Source organism: Sceloporus undulatus, chromosome 4, assembly GCF_019175285.1.
Source record: "Sceloporus undulatus isolate JIND9_A2432 ecotype Alabama chromosome 4, SceUnd_v1.1, whole genome shotgun sequence".
In the NCBI taxonomy this organism is placed as follows: Eukaryota; Metazoa; Chordata; class Lepidosauria; order Squamata; family Phrynosomatidae; genus Sceloporus; species Sceloporus undulatus.
The window spans coordinates 119,602,149-119,626,069 of record NC_056525.1 but is presented as its reverse complement, the minus strand read 5'-3'; the positions used below and the strand labels follow the sequence as shown (position 1 = coordinate 119,626,069).

The following is a 23,921-nucleotide window of genomic DNA, read 5'->3' as shown; positions in this document are numbered from 1 at the left end:
TCATAAGTCCAGCAGATGGAAGGCTTGGAGCTGGGGGACGAGAATCCACTGATGGATTTCCACTATTTTAAATGTGGGAAGGAGTGGAAATAGCCTCTGGCTCTTTAGCAACAGATGGCCAGTTAAAGACAGGGACTGGCAGATTTCCCTGCCTTTGCTACTACATAGCGGCCATGCTGTCTTGCAGTGATCATTTTGAATTCCTCTTGTTCTTCTTTCACTACATCTTCAGTAATTCCTCTCTGTAAATTTCACCAGCTGCGTTTTGATAAGTTGGTAGAATTCTAGTTAATATCAGTGCAAATTTACATTGGAAAGGATGTTCCTTTGTAACCAAACTGAACCAGATGCTGTGTGAATGTTGCAACAAAAGAACTGCATTCATTTTGAAAAATGTTTGCAGAAAATTAATCAAAAACTATGAATGTTTTATGCCTTGACCTTTCCCCCCCTCTCCCCCAATCTTAGGGATCGTTTGTCAATTGGATGGGGCCAACTAGTTCAGCTGGAACATACGATCAAACAGTGCTATGAATCTGTCTGTTTGGAAATCAAGAACCGGGGATGGCTCTAGTTGTGAAGTCAGCTGAAGCTTTTAAAGGAAAAGTGGCTTTCTTTTCAGTGGACACAACAATCTTGTGGTCTAGCCCAAAATGGCCACCATCATACTAGAGCTTAATCTTCTGCAACTAACCAGCATTCTTTACTCTCTTGGGAGCCTGTGTTTAAAGACCAAATGCCACTTTACATCATATACATAATTTGCCCTTACTGTGTGTATGTATGTATGTATATTTAAACAGTATCTGCCAGGTTGAAAGGCAGTTCAGGCTTGGGCTCATGGAAATAGGGGGAGAGCTTTAAAAAATCTCTGATGCTTATTTGTGGCAATGACCCCCACGCCCAATGTAAAGAACAGCTTGGGTGGGGCATTATTAGTTCCAGTCATTATGTGTGTGTGTGGGGGGGGGGTCAGTAGTTAAAACTACTCCCTACAATACTGATTCTCCCACCTCCCATGGCTCCTATTTTACAGAGAGAAAAATAAGCAACCATGCAAGGCCAAAACTATGATTTGAAAATAATGTGAAGTTTCCCAAATGTACAACAGTAGTTGCAGAAGAGAGGTTTAGCGAAGCAGTGATGATGGCTACTTTGGGCAACACAGTTCTGTAGTTCACCAGTCGTAACTTCTTTTTTTCACAATACTCCCATATTGCTGAGGTAGGTAAGGCACCTTAAAAGCATCTTGTAATGTGTTATGCGCTCTCTCTCAAACAGAAGTCACGATAATTTACAGTACTCATGTTAATACATCAAATAGTGACTGGTTTAGGCAAGAAGGAGGCTGTGCGTACAGGCAGGAGTGTAACATCTCTGGCATGCCTTTCCCTCCAGAAGAATGCAAGGGCCACCAAGAAGGGAGGGTTGGGATGCTATTTCAGTCACAATTGTAGTCCCACAGGAAGGTGGTGTGCATGAAGACCCATGTTCAAGTCCCACTGAATAATATGGCAGGAGCAAAATGTCATTCAAATTAATTCTTACTTCTTTAGAATGTGAAGAGGGATTCTGCCAAGGAGAAAATAAGGGTTAGAATCCCAACTCAGAAAGGAATCCCTTTGAAAGACTCTGTAAGGCAAATGCTACTTTGGAGAGTCAGCATTACAAGAGACAATGAGAAATTACTTCTCCCACATGAAGCAGAATGATTAGCTTATGAGGCTTTGTGAACCATGTTGCACCTTTTCCTATCCCACCCCTATTTTCTTTGCCTTACACTGGTCTAGCCATGAAAGTCCAAGACTTGAGGCAACTTTGTCAGTGTACTGTAACTGTGTTTCCTGGTGGGAGAAAAGGTGTGCCTTGAGGTGAAAGCTGAAGTAGTGCTACTGGTGTCTGTGCCAGCAAAGGATTTTTATGGTTGTACTCCGATTTTAATTTTACAGTTGCTGTTAAATGAAACACAATTCTGGTGTATTGATTTATAATTAAAGCTGTAACATGAAATTAACCTGCAAACCGATCTATGCAAGGCAACATTAACTGAAGGATACATATATACTATACACATTCATTTCAAAAACTCATGAATTCTGAGCATATGCACAGTATTATATTAATCTTCTATCTTCAGAAGAAATGAGACATTTGTATTGTATAGGCATGTCTGTTGATTTATACGAGCGGAATTGTTGCCTGTTTTTAAGGCTACTTTTAAACTTGCCTTTCAGGAGGGTAAAGAAAATGGGAATATTGTTCAATTAATTTGTATGTCTGTAAACAGCTTTTGTGTTTTTTATAATATAAAAACAATAAGAATTTCTTCTTTTCTGTTTGTTAATAGTTTTGTGGTGCTACTTAACATTATTGAAGCCGGGGGGGGGGGGGGGGGGTGAGAGTCTAGTACGGCCTAGTTAGTATTTGGTTAGATCTGTCTCTTACCGTAAGTCAAGGAAAGACAATTTAGACCCAGGCTGTTCATACTGTGAATGGGCTGAGCATAAGGACCTCATGAGTACATAATAAACTGAAAGATTGTGGTTCATAAGGCAAAATGATAGACTGCGATCACCAGTCCTTGTGGCTTAGGACTCTCAATGAGATATATACAACCACTAGTATAAAATTAATTCTGTTGGCTGGGTTACGAAATTAATTCGTTCTGCCGCCGCTTTCGTAACCCGAAATACTTCGCAAGCCGAAAAACCCATAGGCGCTAATGGGGAAAAGCCACGATTTCGTGTGAAATAGCGCCGAAAAGCACCAAAAATTTTTTCGTAACCCGAAAAAACCTTCGTAACCCGGAACAGTTTTTTTAAATGGATTTTTTTCGTAACCCGGAAATTTCGTAAGGCGGCGCATTCGTATCCCGGGGTACCACTGTATTCTTAAGACATCTGGAGACCAGCAGGATAGAGAAAGCCAGGATATGAAAGGAAAGAATACTAAACAGCCATTTTAAAACAATTGAAACACAATCTGTATTATAGCAGGACTTCAGCTTATAGTAGAAAGATACAAACTTGTACAATAATTTTAAGATAGGTAATCTTGCTTACACACCACAGAAATTTTGCAGCATTGCATATTTGTTACAACTGCTTAACCTTGAACCACACAGAAAAGCGCCCTCTACATTAGCTGAATTTCAGAGCCTGGCTTTTCCTCACTCACATTACAACCATGTTCAGAAACTCCACTCCAATGCCATGAAAATCAATATTGTGTATTAAGAGTTCGTGTAACATTATAGCAGGGGAAAACATAAAAGCTTATGGTAGAAAATGACACGTTTTACTCCAGTCTATGCACTTTTGAGATTGTCTATTTGCTTTAACACATATTGTCAGGATATAACAACTGACTATAGTTACATATATATAAAAAGTTATAAAAGGCAGTCAAATTGGTAGGTGTATCAGCTTTTTTATATAATACAGCCATTTATTTAAATAAGGCTTTTTTAGATTGTTCCAGTTACTAAAGATTTTTTTAAAAAATGCACACAAGGCCTAAAAAGCAGTTGCTGACATTGAAGATCACTATCCTTTCCTGCACCAGTGACAAATACTAAAGAAGAAGCATTTGTGTGTGCAAATCAGCAAAACAAACACTGGAGGAAGCTCTTGAAATGATATCAGCTATCACTCATATTCTTTTAGGGGCAACCAAACTCCAGAGTCCAAGTAACAAATTCTAATACCAAGGACACCCTTCATGTATTCCAAATAAAAATATGTACAGCATAGTAATAGTATGCAATATGCAAAAGCTTTGTGTTGCTGATGGCAACTTTTAACCTCCCCCCACCATCACATGTGTACCTCTACTAAAACAATTACATCATCAAGCCTGTTAGTTTTAAGGAGACGTGTTGAGTCAGAACTTGTGTATCTTTGTGTAGGGGCTCCATTCATTTGACTCTGGACTGTAGACTTCAACTGTGTTCAGAAATTCGTTGCCATCAAATCCTCCTACAGCATAGATGGTATTGGCCACTGTTGCAAACCCAGCATTGCTTCTTGGAGTGGTCATGCTGCCCATCATCTTCCATTCATTTTTAGAAGGGTCATACATCTCCACACAGCTAACTGCATGTGAACCATCGAAACCACCACCGACAAAGAGCTTTCCTGTCAAGTGAAGAGGAATCAGTCATTAGACCAGAGTCTTTACTCACAAGAATCAGGAAAACAATGTATTCTGTATACAAAAGCTGCTTTGTAGCTGAGGTTTAACTGGACAATGAATAAGATGAACTACTGTTATTCAAGTCCCTGTGGTTTAGGGGGGGAAAAACTAGCCACAAATTTTACTGAATTGTACCTCCGTGCTTTTTAGATCTTCCATATGCCAAAAAATGAATGAACTTAAAAACTCTCAGGTGGAATTTGTGCCTCTTAGTTTGCCTGTATATCCACTGGCGAGGACTCGCCCATCAACTAAGTCCATTCACACCACCTCTCCCTACACAGCTCAAGTTCACAGTCAAATTCCAAATGTGAAGGCTCCTAAAAGCAGAAACGGGAGCAGCAATAACACATCAGGAAATTCAGGGATGTAGCCATGTTAGTCTGGAATACAGTTGGCTCTTCATATTCACAAGGGATCTCATGTCCAGTTGCTTCCAATGATAGCACAATGTGTGTGCAGCCACATGCACATGCCACTGCTGGGATGGGGCCATCTGCGGATGCTCAAATCCAGACTGCAAGCCCACAGAAGAGAGCCAACTTACTAATATGAAAAAGGGATCTTTGCAGCATCTTTGAGACTTGAGTGAAGAAGTTATAGCATAAGCCTTATGCATTGAAGGAGTAGACCAAATCTACAAAAGCTTGCAGTCTGCCTGTACAGAGGGACAAAATGACATATGCAGGAGCATGTGGCCATTAAAATCAGCAGGACTTGACTTGAGGTTCTGTGCTCTTTCGCATACATGAGGTGTGTGTGTCCAGAATGGATCTCGCACATAGACAAAGAGACCACTGTATTTACCTTTTTCGGTCAGTTAGTCTCAAAAGGTACTACAAGATCGCTTTGCACACTGAGATTCCAGACTAACATGCCTATGTCTTTGAATTTCCTGATGTATTATGGCTGCTTCCTTTTGCATACGGCAGGAAATTGTGTTAGTTGCTTCAGAATTTGAAGCAACCCCCCTGGTCTGGATAATGAGAAAGGTCTCTCTGGGACCATTGCTTATAAGATTTTTTTTATTAAACTCCGTAAAAATACATGATGATCAAATAAAACAAAATCATTAGCATTGGGACAGCATAAATAGTCAACTATCAGCATGTTTTTACTCTAGCCATCGTTTATCTCACAAATATGGGTTCTTGTGTAGGACAATCTATTTGAAAAATCAGTCCAGAATTGATGTGACATGGAAATAACCCAAAGTCCTCCAGATCTATTGAGAAAAAATTATGAGACGTTGCCATTTTCCCAAAAAGTAATCTTGCATTTCACCTTGGGTATATCTTATCTTCGTTGTCAACTGTTCATTTAGAGCAAGATTTAAAAGATATAATAAATGTCCTCGGCTTTTTTAGCTACTACAGCCATAATTTTTTTTGTCTATAGAAATCAATTGACTGTGTATGAATAAATTATTCACCATATGAATATGAATAAATTATTCACCAAATCTAGAAGGGCAACTATCATATAATCTCTTTGCAGTTATTTTGATTGATTATTTTTGTATTCCTAAATCCTTCCAGAAACACGGTTCAAAGTTTTATCCTTAACATTTGTATGTACTCATGCATCTATATGAAATGCTGAAATATAATGTTTATATGATATGCTGGAATATAAATGTATCTAACTGGATGTAAGATAATTTTTCTAAACATTTTATTACTTTATGCTGGCTGTATGCCATAATTAATTCATTCATTCAGATATAAAATTTGGCTAAATTATGAGAGAACTTCCAATCTTCTCTGCAGCTAAGATTCTCAATAAGAAAAAAGTTGGGAAAACAGGAGAGTGCTAAGGCATTGCTGATAAGATTTTTAAGAAGAGGCTTGTATTGCTAAGCTGATTGCTAACATTTAAAAGGAGGTAGCAGAATGTGGCTGCTTAGTGGTTAAGACACTGATTCTGACAATCGGCATATCAGCAGTTTGAGGCCCAATTGCCGTATGACAGAGTGAGCTCCCATCTCTAGTCCCAGCTTCTTGAAATCCAGCAGTTCAAAAGCATGTAAAAGTGTAAGTAGATAAACAGGTACCACTTCGGTGGTACAGTAACAGCATTCCGTGCAGTCATGTGGACTAGTGATCACAAACTTGTCTTTGACAACGCTGGCTCCCTGACTTAGTAATGGAGATGCGTACTGTCCCCTAAAGTCAGATGCAAGTAGACAATCACGTCTAAGGGGAAACCTTTACCTTTTTCAGAACAAAACGAGGCCCAAAGACGCCCTCTGGGAGTAATAGATATGTCTCCAAGGAATACTAGGTACACTTCAACTATTCTTAAATAAAACACAACTACATAACAACATGAAAAAGATTGGATCAGGGAGGAATCACTAAAGATTGGATCCAACAATTTGTCAGCCATAGGAAACCATAAAATATGGTCAAATTTTGCAAAATCATGCCATGCTATCAAGCGCATGATGGGCAATCAAATTATGATTGTTCTGAAACACAGCATAAAACAGACATTTTTAATTTTCAGCACCCATAAACTTACCATCAAGTACAGCCACACCAGCTCCACGCCTAGCCACATTCATAGGTGCAATTAGTGTCCAAGTATTATTTTCTGGATTGTAACGCTCCACACTATTAAGGCAGTTCCAAGACTCAGCTCCTCCAATAATATATAAATACCCATCAAGCTCACAGACAGCAGATTGATGTCTACCTATAAATTAAAAAACAAAAGGAGCTTAAAGTGGATGGGCAAAAGAGGCAGTACTATCACGCAGCCCTGACAGCATGAATTTCAAATTTTTATGACTGGCAAAAGCTTTTAATGATGTAGTACTCAATACTATCTGGTTGATGCTAGTTCAAAGGAACCCAAGATATCTCATTTTGTCACTCTTATTTATGCAAACTATAAAACTAGGCCATGTGGTATACCCCCTACCCACCTTCAATGGATGAAATTTATCTCAAGAAGCCTAGAAATTAATTCTCAGTATATTTAATTTCAAGATAGACAGTATCAAACCCCAACTGCTTGCCAAGGCACACTGGCAAGGAGTAAGCAATCTAGTGTCTTCCAAGGTTTTGGGCAACAACTCTCTCAACTGCAACAATCTGGTCACGCCAGCTGGAACCTATGTGAATTCTAGTCCCAAAATATTGATATGGTATTAGGGTGCCCACCCTGCTATAGCATGGCCTCTTGAGATTACTCCGCTGCTGCAGGCAGTTCCAGCTGCTGTAAATCTTGTGTTTCATAATTCCTGAGACCACCCAAACTTGATCAATACAATATAGACTTACGAATGTTAAGTGAAGCACTGTTTGTCCAAGATTTTGTTACAGGATCAAAGACATCACAGTTTTTTAATCCTTTCTGGCCATAAGGATCTGAGCCACCAACGATGTATAGCTTTCCATTCAGAGCACACACTCCTGTTAATGTATTTAAAAAAAAGCAAATTTAACATACTGCTTGAGGATGTAAAAAGTAGTAGTCTTCATATGTTATTATAAACTTTTACCTGCATTGCAACGGTTAGTCCTCAGTTCTGGGACAGGAGTCCAATCATCTATCTCTGGATCATACATTTCCCCACAGCTCAAGTCATCTGAGTGGCCATTTGACCCACCAACAACATAAAGCTGCCCCTATGTTAGAAAAATGGCAATATTAAAATAATTATTCTATTAATTATCCATGTTGGTAAAATACTAAGGACTTTCAGCAGTGAATGGTTTTTAATCACATCCACAAAATCCTCCAATAAAGAAAGGCATACAGCGGCTATGAACCTGTGTCCCCTATGGCAAGATTAAGGTAAAGTGTGGCATTCTTTCCTACAGAAGTGTTTTTTGCTATTACAATCACGCTCTGTCCCAACTAATCTAAAATACTGTAATTGCTACCAACAGGATTTGACATGTAACTAAGAATTTTAATACTGCAGGATGGATGCATGACTCTCTTACTACTCAAACATACCATCAGAACTGCCATCTGGAACCGAGCTCTTGGTGTTCTCATTGGTGCAATAAAAGTCCAGCAATCTTTTCGAGGATCATAGCATTCCACAGTGCGCAAACATTCTTCTCTGTTGTAGCCACCTGGTAGTAATAGAAAGTACACAAGATATATTTCGATACAGAATCTCGCAGTAGAAACCCATTTTCTTTAATTAACCGATCTACAGAGCAAGTGCTGGGATAGTCTAGCTAAGTGATTCTAGAACCGAACAAGCTGGCCTTCCAGGTCTTTTAGACTTCAGCTGCCAGAATCCCAGACTACTGGCCAAGATGGCAGAGGCTTCTGGGAGCTGAAATCTAAAACACCTGGAAGGCCAGAGTTAGACTATCCTGTGAGCCCTGTGTTTGAGAACAATGGTGGCACTGTTACCTGCAGCGATTAGTTTGCTGTTAAGTTCTGCTGTTCCCAATCCAGACCGAGCATATTGCATAGGTGACATGGCCTTCTCTATGAGGTCATCTGGCTGAATCTCAAAACTCAAACTTTTCATCAATCGTGGAGTACTAATTGGAGAACTTTGGGGACTGTTACGCCCATGAAGGAAAATCACACAAAAAACGCCATCCAGAACAGCGAGACACAGATAGGTGTTATCTGTGGAAGAAGATAGTGGATTCAATTCCAAAATGTGAACATATTTTTTTTCATAGTAAAAGCTTTACTCTCCACCTTTTAGATGGGTTGGAGAGAGACTGGCATTCCAGAAAACCTTCCCCTCCTATCTCTGGGAGGCAGTTGAGAAGGCTGTTATACTTATGAACAACACATTGCTGTTCCTGTCTTCCTACTATTTCCATATTTAACATGGGGGTACTTAGGAGTAACTTCAGAAACAAAATTCAGCTTACTTGAGGTCTTCTCTGAAGCAACAATTTTCCACTCGTGTTTAGGAGTCAGCACTGCTGCATTTGGAGAAAGACTTCCAGAAGAACTGCTACTTAACTGCTTGAGATCATTCTCACGGGGTGGCTTTTTCTGCAAAATCAAAAGGCAGCTACAGAAACCTAGCCAGTGGCACACTCTGATCTGCCTTTGTTTCAGAACTATTTTTCCTTTTATGGTTGTGCAGCCTCAATTATAAGAATATCTAACCAAGCAACTCATTAATCAGCATTTTAATAGCAAGATAAAATATTAAACACAGCACTATTCACAAAAAACAAAATTTTCCTCTGAAGCCATGACACGCTGCCCATCACTTCTCAATTAAATGAGTGACTTAGCCTCATATAAGATAAGCTTTTAAGGAGAAAAATCCGAATCATCACATTCTTTCAAAACACATCTGTACCAAGTATAAAGACTGGGGCATCCTTACATTAGTTTCAAATGTGCACACAGCCTTGGCTGATTACATCTAAACACCAAATCTTTGAAGAATTGTATGAATTCCAGGTATTATATACTATCAGCTAACAAACTGTATAACTAATACTTGATATTTTGGTTATAACACGTGCAACTTTTTTTTTATTCTAGAAACTGATGCCCTGCCTGTAAGACTCTTGGTAGTCTACTTGAAGACCACAAAGACAGAGCAGTGAATGGATAGATTTCCATCTTCTAATTCCTTCCCAAATGACACAAGGCATGCATCTGTGCTACTTAATTTTCAGTCTACGATAAAGTTTTCCTTTCAGGCAATCACCTCCTTACTCATAAATACTAGCCAGTTTTCTTAATGCAGTTGTTTTTATTGCACCTTTTTTAGTTAGCAGCTGTTTTAAGGTGCTATATACATTACTCAAATTTTGGTAAGGTCTGGTTTCAAATATATATTATATAAACAAATTAAATTCAAATATTTATCAATACAGATTTTGTACCATGTCTATCTTAGTCTATGTCATATACCAGTTCAGTACCCTTTATTCAAAATGTTTGGGGCCATTAATGTTTTGGATTTGGAAATATTAACATATGTATGAGACATTCTGGGGACGGGACCCAAAGTATAAGCACAAAATTAATTTATGTTTCATATACACCTTATACACATACCCTGAAGGCTATTTTGTGCACAGTATTTTGAATCATTTTGTGCACGAAACAAGGTTTGTGTAACAAGGTGTCACTATCTCAACCACTCATGTGGGCAATTTTTCAGTATTTCAGATTTCCAGATTGGGGATACTGCAGATACTCAAAAAGAAATGCTTTTTTTCTGGCACAAAACAAGTCCAGACTGGGCAAAATTGCATTTACATCAGAAATTGTGTACCCCAGTGGTTTTTAATGATGTAATTTCTCAATCCAGGGATCTTTTCTGGAGTTTGATGGGTGCTGGATAGGCTCTGGAAACAACATATAGCCCCATCACTCAGACTGTGATCCCACCACATTACTGACTGGACTAGGATGGGGAAAAGGAATGGTGGGCGATATGAGCCATCCCCACTGTTATTTGATGTACGTGCTGATATCTTCTATTTAAAATGAACTATAAAAATTGCAATCTTCAGCTTTATCCACTCTAACTATATATAGGTAGCTTCTTCAGCACTTAATATAAATCCCATAAATAAAATGTGAGAAATCTTTTTCATTTCTGAAATGTTAATTTTCACCTTAGTTTCATTAACATGTGTATAGATGAATTTAATCTGTATCTTCCGAATACTGGATGTCTCTGTAAGGGATTTTCACTAAATCAATAAAATATTTTTTTCTTCCTTCTTTTCCCATCAGACTGCAGCCCTACAAGTAAACTATAGGGAGTTCAATGGGATAGGAATGTGCTGTCAAATGGTAGTTAATTAGATCCTGATACCATCCATCCTGTAAAATTACATACCACCACCTCCAAAATGAACTGAATTCATCTTGGCCTCAGTTGAATTTCTAGTTCGGTTAAGTCAAAACATGGCAACAAGTGGCATTGCGAAAACCAAAAAATGAGTAAAACTTATAAAGCCAGCAATACACTGCAATGTGGTATTTCAACTTTTCAATTGTTTGCTGGCATGCACAATTTGTGATAAATAATTATTTTTGTAAAAATAAACTGGTTCTGCCTAATTCAGCCAGTACTTTACATAGACTTAGAATGATACATTATCTCACACCAGTTTCCAAAGAGAACTCTCCACAGTTAGTTTATAACTCTACTCCCAGTCACAACCTAAAAATAGAAAATTCTATAGTATATCCTTAAACTAGGGATCCAGAAACTATTTGCCCAATTTTCCTCCCATAAGCTCTCGGGAAAGGAGGTCTACTACTCTCTGACTTGATGATTCCCCAGTCTTCTTTTAGTGCATGCATCTATGCACACACGCACACACATGCACACAGCCAACATTCAACAAGCTTATTAAACTGCAAGAACTAATCCTGTGCTGTGCTCAATACACTCATGCACAGTACACACACTTGTTTTATTGAGACACAGCTAGAAAAAACTAGATTAACGAAGACCACACAAGCTATCTAAAATAGCTCTTTCCCCATCTTCTGTAATTGTTTTTTTCCTTTCACCACATAACACAACATTACAGTTGTGCTATGCTACTGCTACTCTAGCCAATTTATACCTGAGGTTACCTCAGACCATGTGCACTTTGTACCTGCACAAACTGAATGTGGTCATCATCACTGCCATACACCTCAGCCTGTCCATCTAGCAGATTTCCATCAAGGAGCTTGTGATCAGCTGAGTAGTACAGTGTTTGAACCTGCAAAAACAACAGAACAGCCATGTGGCTACAATCTCCACTGCTATTCAACTATTGGTACATTGTACACCAAGGGTTCCATATAGTTCAAGTTATCTTCTCTCCGTCTAGCAGAATGGCAAAATTAAAAAAAAGAAGTAGTTGCTCTCATGATGACAGATCTTCAGTTACTGGATGGAAGATATTAACTTTCACAGCTCAAAAAAAGAAAAAGAAAAAAAAATCTTCAGCTTCCTGGACTTCTTGTTCCCTGTGCTGCAACTTTAAGATGTGTAACATATAATGAAATACATTATCTTGCAGGATTCACTTGTTTGGATTAACAATTTCAACCAAGAATGTTTGTTGCTTCCTATAAACAAACTTATTACAAAATACATTTTTTTCTACGTCCAGTTAAAATATTTAAGTCAAGTACATAAATCAGGCACAAGTGGAATGTAAAAAAGGAGTTCTATTAAGGCATAAAAAATTCAAACTACTTTTGAACTCTGGAAAGACTACTGCTCATTACTGGGTGTCATATCAAATGCATAATTATCTGCATGGGGAACTTGACCAGTTCACTGAAGATCCTGAACAAGATAGGAGGGCAAATAAATAACTAAATGAAATAGCAAATTAACTGTTCATGATCAGCCCTACCCATGACAGTAAAGTAGGTAAACTGTTTGAAACAATTCCAAATGTATTATCTATACTGCAATTGTCAAGATGTTGAAATTTCAGACTATAGATCACACTAACTATAGAAGATGTATTTATGAGCAAGGCTATTTAATTATACAAAACTTTTCAAAATTTAAGATATCCTGTAAAGAAGTAAACACCATTAAACATCATCATCGTTCTCTGCCCACAGCGGATTTTCTTAGGAGAACTGGGGCAGGACTGCTGCTTCTTACACTTGAGGTTTCTTCTATGGTTCTTCAGCGTTGAGTATCCTAGTTTTGTTAATAAACCTATGGGGAGATAAATCAATGGGGAGGAACAACCATTAGAACCTTTTACCTATTATGTTTTTCTTTAAGCAAAACCCTGTAAAAGGAACACAATAAGAATATAAAGTGAATTTTAAAACCACCTCCCATTTTAAAAGTGAAATTATGTGCTATATTGAAGTTTTAAAGAGTAAAAAGAAATAGAAAAGAAAGAGAAGACCAGAATGAACAGTTTATGCAGCTCACCTGGAAACCCCCCTAGTTTCTCAGCTTAGGGATACCTACAGTAAAATTTGAGTTCTTCACAGTTTTTTTTTTAAAGAAAAAAGGAAAAGGGATCATCCTTAATTTCAGAAAAATGTAGTGTTTACAGATCACCAAATCTCATTTTCTTCAAACTAACCTCTTCCATCAGTTCTTCAAGACTTTCTCCATTCTCCCAGATGCTGCGCTGAACCCAGTTGATTACCTTTGTGTATAGTTTGCCATTGCTGGGCAAGCTAACATTTTCTTCAAGCATGACTTCCAGCTAGGATGGAAAAGAGATAGTATAGTGGTCACTATGCACACACTTCAGAACATATAATTATAAAAACTACACTGAGTACTATTCTTCAGTCAAGCACCAATAGCACTGATACAAAAACTAGAACAAGAAGAACAGGAAGTAGCAAGGTTTCCTTATACTCTGGTAATCACAAAAAAGAAGTCTATATGACCCTACGCCAACAGAGACAAGAATCTAGCATTAAGTTCTATGCGTTTAAGTAAAACAGCTACAATCTGGGATACAACTGAGAGGACTTTGATAAACTCTACAATTTATGATGGCTCATCCCAAATTTATTTTGCACACTAGTAATGTTCCGAAATACAGTTGCCCCTCCTTTCTCACGGACGTGAGGTCCGCGGTCTTGTATATTCACAGAGGGGCGGCCTCCATTATTTTCAATGGGGTGCCCCCCACAGCACATGCCCTGCACATGATTGCTGGCATGCACTGCATTCAAGCCTATGTGGCTTGAATATAGGCGAGTCTCCATTTTTGTGGGGTGGTGGTGTCTGGAACAGATCCCTCGTGAAACCAGAGGGTTGACTGTGTATCATTTCCCCATGTGAACAGTCTCCAATTCTCACAGTTATATGGAAAAGTAAAATGCTACACTTCAGGATAGTTTTGAGTCCACCCCTCATTCCGGTAAGCAAAGTGTGTGAATGTACACAGATCTAGTGCAATCCAGAGACCCTGGAAATTGCTTGAATAAAACTAACTTGAAAATATTACAACATCACTAATATGTTCCAAGTAACACATCAAATAAATCTTCTGGAAATATAAAAGGCAGGTTATTTAACATTGCAAGCAATATTGTGTAATTTAATTTTCTTTATCAACAGACAGAGTTAAACACTCAGTCTTCTACAAGACCCTGTTCCAGGCAGTCCTAATTCATACAGAGGTGTAAATTTTCATGATGTGTTTCATAGTCTATCTGCCTTAATTTGGCGGACATCGGTGGGGGGTGATGCTTTTACTTTAGGTTACGTCTACCCCCCCATGCAAATGACTGTGACACCTGCAAAAATGTAACATGCAAAGAAGGTTTATAGTGTCCTGCTTGAAGGTCTCATATCTACAGCCCAGAGCCTTTTCTATTCATCTGGGTGAGAAAGGTATGGATGATCTTTTATCTATTCTGTAAAATTATGCACTATTTAACTCTTTAAATAGTTAAATTATGGAATCAGTACTACCCTGTAAGTGCACAAAAACTCATAAACCTGGTATCTCAAAATGTTTCCCCCCCAATCAGAACTACACTATAGCCCAACACACCTTTAATCATAACCATATGTATTTTGTGGGAAACTTGCTAATGCAATTTTGGAGGTCTTTTTTTGGCCCAGGAGAGTCTCCTTAACACTATGTAATATACAAAAATGTTCTAACTGATAAACAATTTGGGCCATCTGGTGAAAGATACCTATTAAAACAGTAAGAGCTATTCAAACCTATGGCGTACGACATAAAATTCTGTGTTCCAGTTCCAAAATACACAATGTCCATAATTCTATTACTGCACTGGGCACTATGTTCTGGTCATGCAATTCTACTTGGCCATGGGGTCCCCAGTCACACAAGCCTGCTTGAAAAGGAAGACACGTGCTCCTTCAGCCATTGAGTGACCAGCAGAGGGTGCTGGACATCCAGGAGCCATTCAGTTGGTCTTCCCCAGCTAAAAGCAAACAGCATTCCGAATACACTGGAGATCCGGGAAAGAGACAGCTGCCCTTTTCTTCCTGACACAGCCTGGACATTTGGCATCTTGCCCCACTAACTGGCTGAGGGAATGTGCGTCTGCCCTTTCCAGCAGGTTTACAGGGTGAGGGGTGCTCCACAGGAAAGCACTGGATAGTTCCTAGTTCAACAGTTACAAAAAGCCATGTGTGCACTTCATCAACAGGATTCTGGCCCAAATGCTTATGGTTTTGGCATATATGAGGCCTCCCCAGAAGCCTAATCTCTAGTTGATAAAGCACCATCATATTTCTAGGTTTCTAGATGAGCTGTAACAATGAATATTTCTTTCACTAGTGTAACATTAGCCAGAGAACGGGCTGTGACAAACCAGAAATCCCCCCACAATTCTTTGCCCACAACCAAAACATGTGAGCGGCAGCCCTTCTGGTTTTCAAAGAGTTGTGACACTTCACATGGACACCACTGGTTCTTCTTTCTTCACTACAAAAAGAGTGTATTCCCAAACAAATCAAACCCTGAAATCATTACAAGATCAGAACTGGTACTAATTTAATTAAATGGACTCCACATAGATTTCTAAATTCTTTTTATATAATGGCATTTGTATGTTGCCCCATACATAGCATTCTCTGACCAATTTACAATGCACATAAACATAGAAAGGAGTCAATTATTTCAAATATAGGAGACATAGCTTATTGTAATGTTTTCTTCATTTGGAAACTGATTGACCCATCAATATCTCAAAGACATCTCTTTCTAGCAGATCTGGATTCAACCTAGGCTGACTTCAAAGGCATAAGCAGTTTTTGCTTGACACATGGAGATTCCCTGACTTCTGCCAGTGCTGACCCTCAGGGATGGGTAAAGGAGCCATCTCTATAGTCAATCCTACTTCTGAAGTTGTAAAATCTGCAGACCTCACATAATGGTAGTTATGCTGTGAATCCAAGATGTAAGAGATCTGTTGTTAGCACAGTTTATGATTATTCTGCAGCTATATTTGATGCGTATCATGATAATTTTTGTTTAAAATAAACCCAGTGTGTTAGACCCAACCCATTATTCACGTAGGTCAGAAATGGCCTAAGTGTAGCACTCCAGCTGCAATTCCCAGCAGCCCTAGCCAGAATAGCTAAGTACAGCTACATCTGGAGGGCTCCACTTTGCTCACTCAAACTAGGTTTTTAGTACTTTACAGGTGGTATACTGATTCCATTGGTGTCTGTGCAGCTATATTGCTTTACTGGTGACCCTGAGCAAGTCACATGCTCTCAGCCTCAGGGGAAGGCAATGGCAAACCTCCTCTGAACAAATTTTGCCAAGAAAACCCCATGATAGGTTGGCCTTAGGGTTGCCATAAGTCAGAAATGACTTGAAGAAACATAACAACACCAACAAGTCTAAATAAAAGCAGTTTCTTCATTTGCAAATGACGTCAGAGTTAACTTCCACCACTTATTTATTTAAGTGGCTTTCTTAAAATACATTTGATCTAAATAGTGGATTGGTAGAGTCAATTTTTTTATCTATCTGTGGAAGTTTATTTTTTCCTGGGAGATTTACAACGTGTTTACAATTTCCATTTCCAGTGCAAACTTTAAAATAGCAGGGAGAATGCCTTACCTTTAAACGTGGCAGTTTGAGAAATTCCTCCTGGTCAGAAATCTCTAACAAATGCTCCTGAAGGTAACCATCAATCTGGTTCAATAAACGTGAATCACCCATGTTGTTTGCAAAATTCCGATAGGAGATGCAGCTTTCAACGCTCATTTTAGAGAGTAAATAATCTCCACAAACCTTTTTTAAGTAATAACAAAAAAGGCAGACAATCGTGTTATTTTGCTAATATCTCAGTGCACTTAAAATACTTTGGCTTAAAAAGAACCTTAGTCCCAACTAGACCAGGCGCATGAAATTTACCTAATTTCCATTGGTCTACTATAGCTGAGATTAGCACCCAGATCTAGGTTTAGTATTCTGCAATAATCGAGTGCAAAGATTAACAAAAAACCAATTACTATGATTCACTTGAGGTTTTGCTGCTAAAGTTAGTTCACAGAATAAGTAGTATCTCCTGCAATTAGAAGAACTGCATTATATTTATGGTTACCCCATTCAAACTCATTACATTTCTCCAAGTCATTGCATGGTTTTAACTGTTAAAATTGTGTGAAATACCATATATACTCGACTATAAGTTGACCTCATGTATAAGTCTAGGGCAAGTTTTGGGGCCAAAATTATTATTTTTGTTATGACCTATGGATAAGTCAAGGGTAAAATGTAGAGGCATGTAATAAAGGATCTAAATGATGAAGCAAAGGAAAAAAGTGCCAAAGAACTTACAAAATTCCAGCAGGAATAACTACAATGAACCCTTGTTATACACTGGGGTTTGGTTGCAAGATCCCCCGTGTATAACAAAATCCGTGTATGCTCAAGTCCCATTACATATAATGACATAGCAAAATGGTGTCCCTTATTAAAAAATGGAAAATCAAGGTAAATTTATACTTTTTTGGAACATTTTCAATCCGTGTATAAAAAATCCGTGTATAAGAAGGGCCGACTGTATTTGTGCTCAAACTAAAGGCTGGATGGATGAGAAAGTAAAGGGGGTTCAGCGTGTCCAAGACAGATGTCACCAGGGGATGGTTCATTTTTTATTGAAGTTAAAGTACAATTCTTACACTGACTCATGGATAAGTCGATTCAGGATTTTTGAGTCAATTTTTTGACTCACATTTCTATACTTATACAGGGGTATATATAGTAGGCCCCAGAATTCTGAGTTTTATTCAAGTAGGCCAATAACCACTGAAACAAACTGATGCTGTATTGGGATGACTGCTGATTGTAATATGTCCATGGAAAGCTTTAAATGGAAAGGACTTTTAGTACTCAAATATAAGATAACATATCACCCACACCCAAATACTGATCAACATGCCTATTCAGACTCTTCAGGAGCTCTTTCACACAAAATACAGCCATTCCTCAAACTATACAAATAAGGGTAACTACCACACTTCATAGTATTCAAAGATTATACCTGTTTGACTCTCTCCATCTTCAACTTCTTTGCTGCTGAATATACATCTTTGACCAAATCTTTATCAGCCTTCAATCTATTAAAGTAACATAGTGACAATTAGGATTTTTGCTAGAGAAATCACTAAGATAAACTGTCTACTACATGTGAACAGAATTACTAAACCACTTACTGAGCAGTGTAGGCATAATTTAACAAGACCTCAACAGCTTCTGGATTAAGATCATCAAACTTTACATGGGAAACTCCATGAGAATCACTATCACTGTTGAAGATTTCGAACAGGTAAGGACTGCAGCAAGCTAGTACCGCTCTGTGTGCCAGCATCTCATGTCCACATACCTTTATTAAAATAAAACCAGGCATTCCTGTTTGAGCTGAATATACATAAATCTGTATTACAAAGGTATAAATGAACTACAGGTTGGTTTAAAAAGTAATCACTTTAAGTACTGATTTGACCATGACCAGGAGGAACTTGTTAAATTTCAATGACCAGGATTTCAGTGGTACATAATAGTACTTAACTTACATCATACCCATATAAATTTTGAATCATACCCATATACAATTTTTAAATTAAAAAAAGAATACCTCCTAATACTTTACTGACATCACTAAATATATGTGTAGAAATATGGAGGTTTACTTCAAGAATGTCAATATTATCTCACTTTAAGGTTAAATTATCAGTCCAAATATCTGCTTTTTACACAATTATATCTGTTTATTTTAGAATCTCAGTTTCTCAGACACAAAAATGCCATACCCAGTTGCCATTCTGTAAAATTACCTGGAGTCTAACATCACAAAATTGGCCACTTTTGCGCAAAGCATTTAGCTTGGCAACAGATGACTCAATAAAGTTTTCATCTTCAAACATCAAATAGCCATTAGGGATCATTTTGCTGTTTCTGTGGCTGAAAGCGAAGGGAAAGAAATTGAGATATTAAATATTATCTAGAGCACTGCTTCTTTCCTCAAGCACAGACTTTGTCAGGCTACAGTTCTAAGAATGCTGCTGTGAATAAGCTCCAGTGAAAACAAACACACTTTATTTCTGAATAAACGAACACAGGATTGCAAGATAAGTATGTTTTTTGTCTTCAGTGTACCCAACAGGATATCTGAAGTTCAATAGCTAAAGAACTAAATACTGTTTTTATGAGAAAATAAAAACATAGTATACTGTCTTCAGTTAGTACAAGACAGATACATGACATAAAAAATTATCCATGATTACAATGCAAGGTTTTTCTCAAATGGTTATGCAGAAATTACACCAAATGTCTTACATCATAAATATTATATTCATTTACCATGAACTCTGTGTTTAAAGTGAGAACTTCAGGCTTCATGTGTCCAAACAGGAGCACGCTGCTTGATTCCTATACCAGCCTCTAAATAAGCAGGTGTTGTCCATGGACTGAGTATGACCTTAGTGTAAGTCAGGCATTCATTTCCGCAGAGTAAGAACTATTTTAAATAAATTGGTGAACCTTAAGTACTGTGGGACAGAACTTTGCATGTAACTATCACAGTGATATGTTATGATGACTACATGCATTCAGCTTTCCATTTAAAAACAAGAGCTTTAACCAATTCTTTGTGCTTAATTTTGTGCCTATACTGTATTGTACAAGGTGTGAATGGCACCCTCACTTTCTGTTTGCTATTCTCGTTGTGGATACTCTTTCGAGAATGAGTAAGCCATTTTAGTACATACTATGCTCTTTCCACAGTGGATTTTTCCTTCTTTTAAAGGACAGAATATAAGGAAGAAAATAATGAAAGGAACTTATTAGGGAGGAAGAGAAAGAGATGGGCAACTGTCCTCTGATACAACAGACTGATAAACTTAAAACCTTACCAAATAAGCTTGTGCTGCAATTTTTAACCAAGAGATCTTAAATATTCGGAAGTCCTGCTGTGTGATAATATAGAGCACGTCAATTTCTATTCCTTCTTAGCTGAACAGCAGCTTGAAAAAAAGCAGCCAGCTGTGTCTTCTCAACTGGTGACTCCAAAACTACCAGGCTTCAAAATGATGTAATCAAGTCCTTAAAAGCTATAGACATGAATTTCTTCTGTGATAGTCATGCATCATACTCTGTAATTGAAAAATATTAAATGAATGAATTCAGATTTGTGCATATTTAGAAACTATTTAGAACTTCCTTCTATCCTAACTGCAAACTTTAAAACAACAGAAAAAGAATGCAAGCTGAGGCTAGTATTTTCCACAATTCTGAGGATATTCTTATCAAGCAAACAGCATTAATGGAAAAACTGACATCTCTTTCTGCCTCTCTCTGTCTTTTATAATCTTCTAAACTGAAATTTTAATAATGTGAAATAGTTCTGACACAGTAAGTAAATATAAAATCAAATTATAACATTTGGATGGGGTACTTTTTGAAACACTACAGAACATCCCACCCCTGGGTCCTGGGAATTTACTTGTACTAAGTCTGAAAAGAAACAGTAGTTTTCTTTTTCATTTTATTATCCCATACACATGGTCATAAACACGTTTTACAAAGTACTAATCCACTTTACATCATGCAAGTAACACAACAAGCATAAAATGGGAATTCAAGTGCCCTTTATATAAGTAAATGATAATACATGTAAACTGTATCTATGTAATATAGCAAAAAGGTTGCAATTGACAGAGTACAGAGAAACAAAATGATGGGGAATGGTATATAGAACATTCATGAAAGGGAAAGGTTCTCTGCAAGGTGGATCAAGTACAATTCTTTCTACTCTTGTTTCCAGTCTTGTTTGGAACTAGAACAACCCAGTGAACGGCTGATACTGGTGATGGCAATAGCAATAGCAAGTACATTTATATACCGCTTATCAGTGCACTTAATCACTCCCTAAGCGGTTTACAAAGTGTAAGCTAATTGTCCCCAACAATCTGGGTACTCATTTTAGCGACCTTGGAAGGATGCAAGCCTGAGTCGAGCTTGAGCCCTTTCGCTGGTACTGTATTGAACTCGCAAACCTATGGTTTGTGAGTGAGTGGCTGCAGTACAGGCATTTAACCACTGTGCCACCAGGCCTCCTATGGCAATGAGGAGAGCAGACTTGTTTCTACTGAATCTCCCAGCTACCTTTGGCATCACTAGGAGATGGTATCCTTCTGGTCTATGGTGTGAGATAGAGGGAATATCTTTTGTACAGTACTGTACATTGTTTCCACTGAGCAGATCTCAAATTGTTTCTGAGTATGTTTGTCTGCATTCGACTAGAGTCAATATAGTGGATTACAAAGTACCAGTTCTTTACCAGCTGCTAATTTGCTTTAAAGGTCCCAGATAACCCAGAATACTTTCTCACTATACGAACCTGCCTAGGAACTTCTTTTCATTTTGAACCTTTCCACTGATATCATTTTTAAGATGCTATCGCCCCAAAATTGAAATAGCTTTCTTGGAGTTACATTGGGCTCCATCAAGCATCAAAACGCTGGTTTTCATTTTAGGGTTTGCTTTTAAGATATACTGCTCCTACAGTTAGCTTTCACAGTTACTTCGTTAAAACCTAGTACCTTCCAGATTTTAGACTGCTATTGCCACTATTCCCAAAAAGGATGGCCAGCAACCATGACAGCTTTATCTGGGGGCATGATGTTGGAGAAGTTTTGCTCTGATTGCATTATTACAACCAAGAACAGATAATCCAGAAGACAAAATGATCAGCTCTGAGATTCTAGGTAACAAGAGAACAAAACTGCTAATGTCCAGGTGCTGCTTTCTATTAAACTTTAGTTTGCTAGTAGATTACAGTTTAAATGGATCTGATCTCAAGGTAGCAAATTATTTAAGTAGTACCATATATAAAAGAGACTGAGATACGAGCATTAACCTAGCCTACATCAACTAAAGTTTAATTAAGAGTACACTGGTGCCTTGGGATACGAAATGATCGCGTTACGAAATTTCCGGGATACGAAAAAGTTGGATTGGAAAAAACTGTTCCGGGTTACGAACTATTTTTCGGGTTACGAAATTCATTTCGGCGCGAAATTCAAATGCAAAGCGCGGCTATAGGCTTTCCAGCGCTAACGGAAAGCCTTTTCGGGTTGCGAAATTTTCGGGTTACGAAGGGAATGGCGGAACGAATTAATTTCGTAACCCGAGGTAGCAGTGTATTAATATACAATCACCCCTCCATTTTCGCAGACTTGAAGTCTGCATCCCTCACCTGTTTGCAGGCGGCAAATGGAGGGGAACAAAATGGGGCACACCCTCACGGGGGCATGCCATCATTCAAGCCAATGGGGCTTGAATATAAGTGAATTTCCATTTTCATGGGGGGAAGGGGGTGCAACCGATCCCTGCAAAAACAGAGGGGTAACTGTATTTCATTTTTGACAGCTTTTTATAGCAATGGTTCTCGACCTGTATTCTGCAGGCCTTTGGGAAGCAGCAATGTCTTCACAGGGGGTCCACAAAGGCTTGAAGAAGCTTTGGAGGAACTGAGCTAGGCCACAGGAGGTGGTTGTGCTGCCACGGCCAGATGGGTCACTCTTGGGTGGCCTGCATCATGCCAATACATCTGAATGGGAGGGCTCCTGAAGCGACTGTGGCTCTGGTCTTGCTGGGAGGGCGCTCTTCCTCCAGACCAAAGATGAACCTGACTTTGCCACAATGAAAACTGTGCCAAGAGGGAAGGAAGTGCCACCTAGACTGCTCTCCACCTCATCTTCACCCCTTCCTCTAGCTTTTACAAAGAGCCCAACAGCTGCCCTTGGTAATGTCCACCTTGATCATCTCTCAACCACCTGCCAGGGCTGTCCCTTTTCCCACACCCAACCACTGCTGATTTCCCACCCAAGCCCCTAGGCTCTGTTCAACTGCTTCTGCCCATTGGCCAAATCGAGGGCAGCAGTGCCAATGCTGAGTATGGAGCCCTCCCTATCCAGAGCTCAAGCTTACTCAAACGGGAAGGAAGCCCCAGAGGGCCCAAGGAGAAGATAACCAATCTCAAACCCTCCCCACTGCCTCAAACCCTCCCCACTTGTTGCTGCTGCCAGCCAAGGAAGACCACACTGCACTGCCGAGCCTCGAGCCTACCCTGGTTGGCTCTGAGGACAATGAGGACACCTCTGCCACCAGATCCTCTCAGCCCAGGCCTGGCCATGTGCAATTTAGGTAGCACCCCTGCCCTCACTGCCAAAACCAAGAGCAATAGGGAATACAAATTTAAAGCCTTGGGTGAGGAAGAACTACTGGTCTTTGGTGCTGGGAAAGAGAACTCTCCTGCCTAGGCTGGCATCACCCAAACCAAATATAAAACTGTTGTTGATGAGGGGAAAAAACTAGTTCTTGCCCCTGATGACAAACACCCAGGTGTTCAGGTGTTGCTCAACTATACGTCAACCTCGTGTCAAGGGCAGGTTTTGGGGCCAAAATTATGGATTTTGACATGACCAGTGGATAACTTGGGGGTAAAACTTAGGGGCATTTAGCAAACGATTTAAAGGATAAAGCAAAGGAAAACAATGCCAAAAAACTTATAAAATCTTTCATCAGGGGATGGTTCCTTTTAAAATAGTTAAAGTACAGTACTTACATTGACTCATGGATAAGTCAACTCAGTTTTTTTGGGTCAATTTTGATTAAAAATTCTAGACTTACATGAGTATATCTGTTGTAATTATTATTAATATTTTGTATGGAATCATTGCAATAAAATGTTATATAGAAATACTGTAATAGGAGTGTGTTCACTTACAATCCGTGTTATTTCTCCCTTCTCTCTAAATTTGA

The 23,921-nt window shown here is 38.7% G+C and overlaps 2 protein-coding genes across 7 annotated transcripts in view; one reads left to right on the top strand and one right to left on the bottom strand.

Annotated features, from left to right (window-relative positions):
* Positions 1–10,884, top strand: part of SWT1 (SWT1 RNA endoribonuclease homolog) — a 58,905-nt gene extending 48,021 nt beyond the window's left edge. For 5 of the 6 annotated variants that reach the window (XM_042466380.1, XM_042466379.1, XM_042466385.1 and 2 more), the window contains one exon: positions 469–2,326. In XM_042466380.1, coding sequence (XP_042322314.1) covers positions 469–574 — 106 coding nt within the window. In that variant the 3' untranslated portion in view covers positions 575–2,326. Of the gene's footprint in view, positions 1–468; positions 2,327–9,684 lie in introns of those variants that run through there. The other variant, XM_042466383.1, reaches the window with a different exon arrangement.
* On the bottom strand, positions 2,960–20,266 carry LOC121930146 (influenza virus NS1A binding protein). Its single transcript, XM_042466386.1, has 14 exons — positions 20,009–20,266; positions 18,932–19,058; positions 18,311–18,480; positions 18,139–18,214; positions 16,710–16,883; positions 13,224–13,349; positions 11,772–11,879; positions 9,054–9,180; positions 8,575–8,799; positions 8,164–8,285; positions 7,703–7,829; positions 7,482–7,613; positions 6,718–6,891; positions 2,960–4,136 (listed from the first exon to the last, which is right to left on the bottom strand). The coding sequence occupies exons 2-14, from the start codon at positions 19,040–19,042 to the stop codon at positions 3,883–3,885; spliced, it is 1,926 nt and encodes a 641-aa protein (XP_042322320.1). The 5' UTR covers positions 19,043–19,058; positions 20,009–20,266; the 3' UTR covers positions 2,960–3,882.
* Positions 20,267–23,921: the final 3,655 nt, after the last annotated feature.

Bases quoted from the DNA above. Each gene is read 5' to 3' on its own strand.
- LOC121930146 (XM_042466386.1), bottom strand. From the start codon at position 19,042: ATGATCCCTAATGGCTATTTGATGTTTGAAGATGAAAACTTTATTGAG. The intron at 18,215-18,310 runs GTAAGTGGTTTA...TTACTTTAATAG, and splicing joins AATTATGCCTACACTGCTCA to ATTGAAGGCTGATAAAGATT. The intron at 9,181-11,771 runs GTACAAAGTGCA...TTGATTTTGCAG, and splicing joins ACCACATTCAGTTTGTGCAG to AAAAAGCCACCCCGTGAGAA.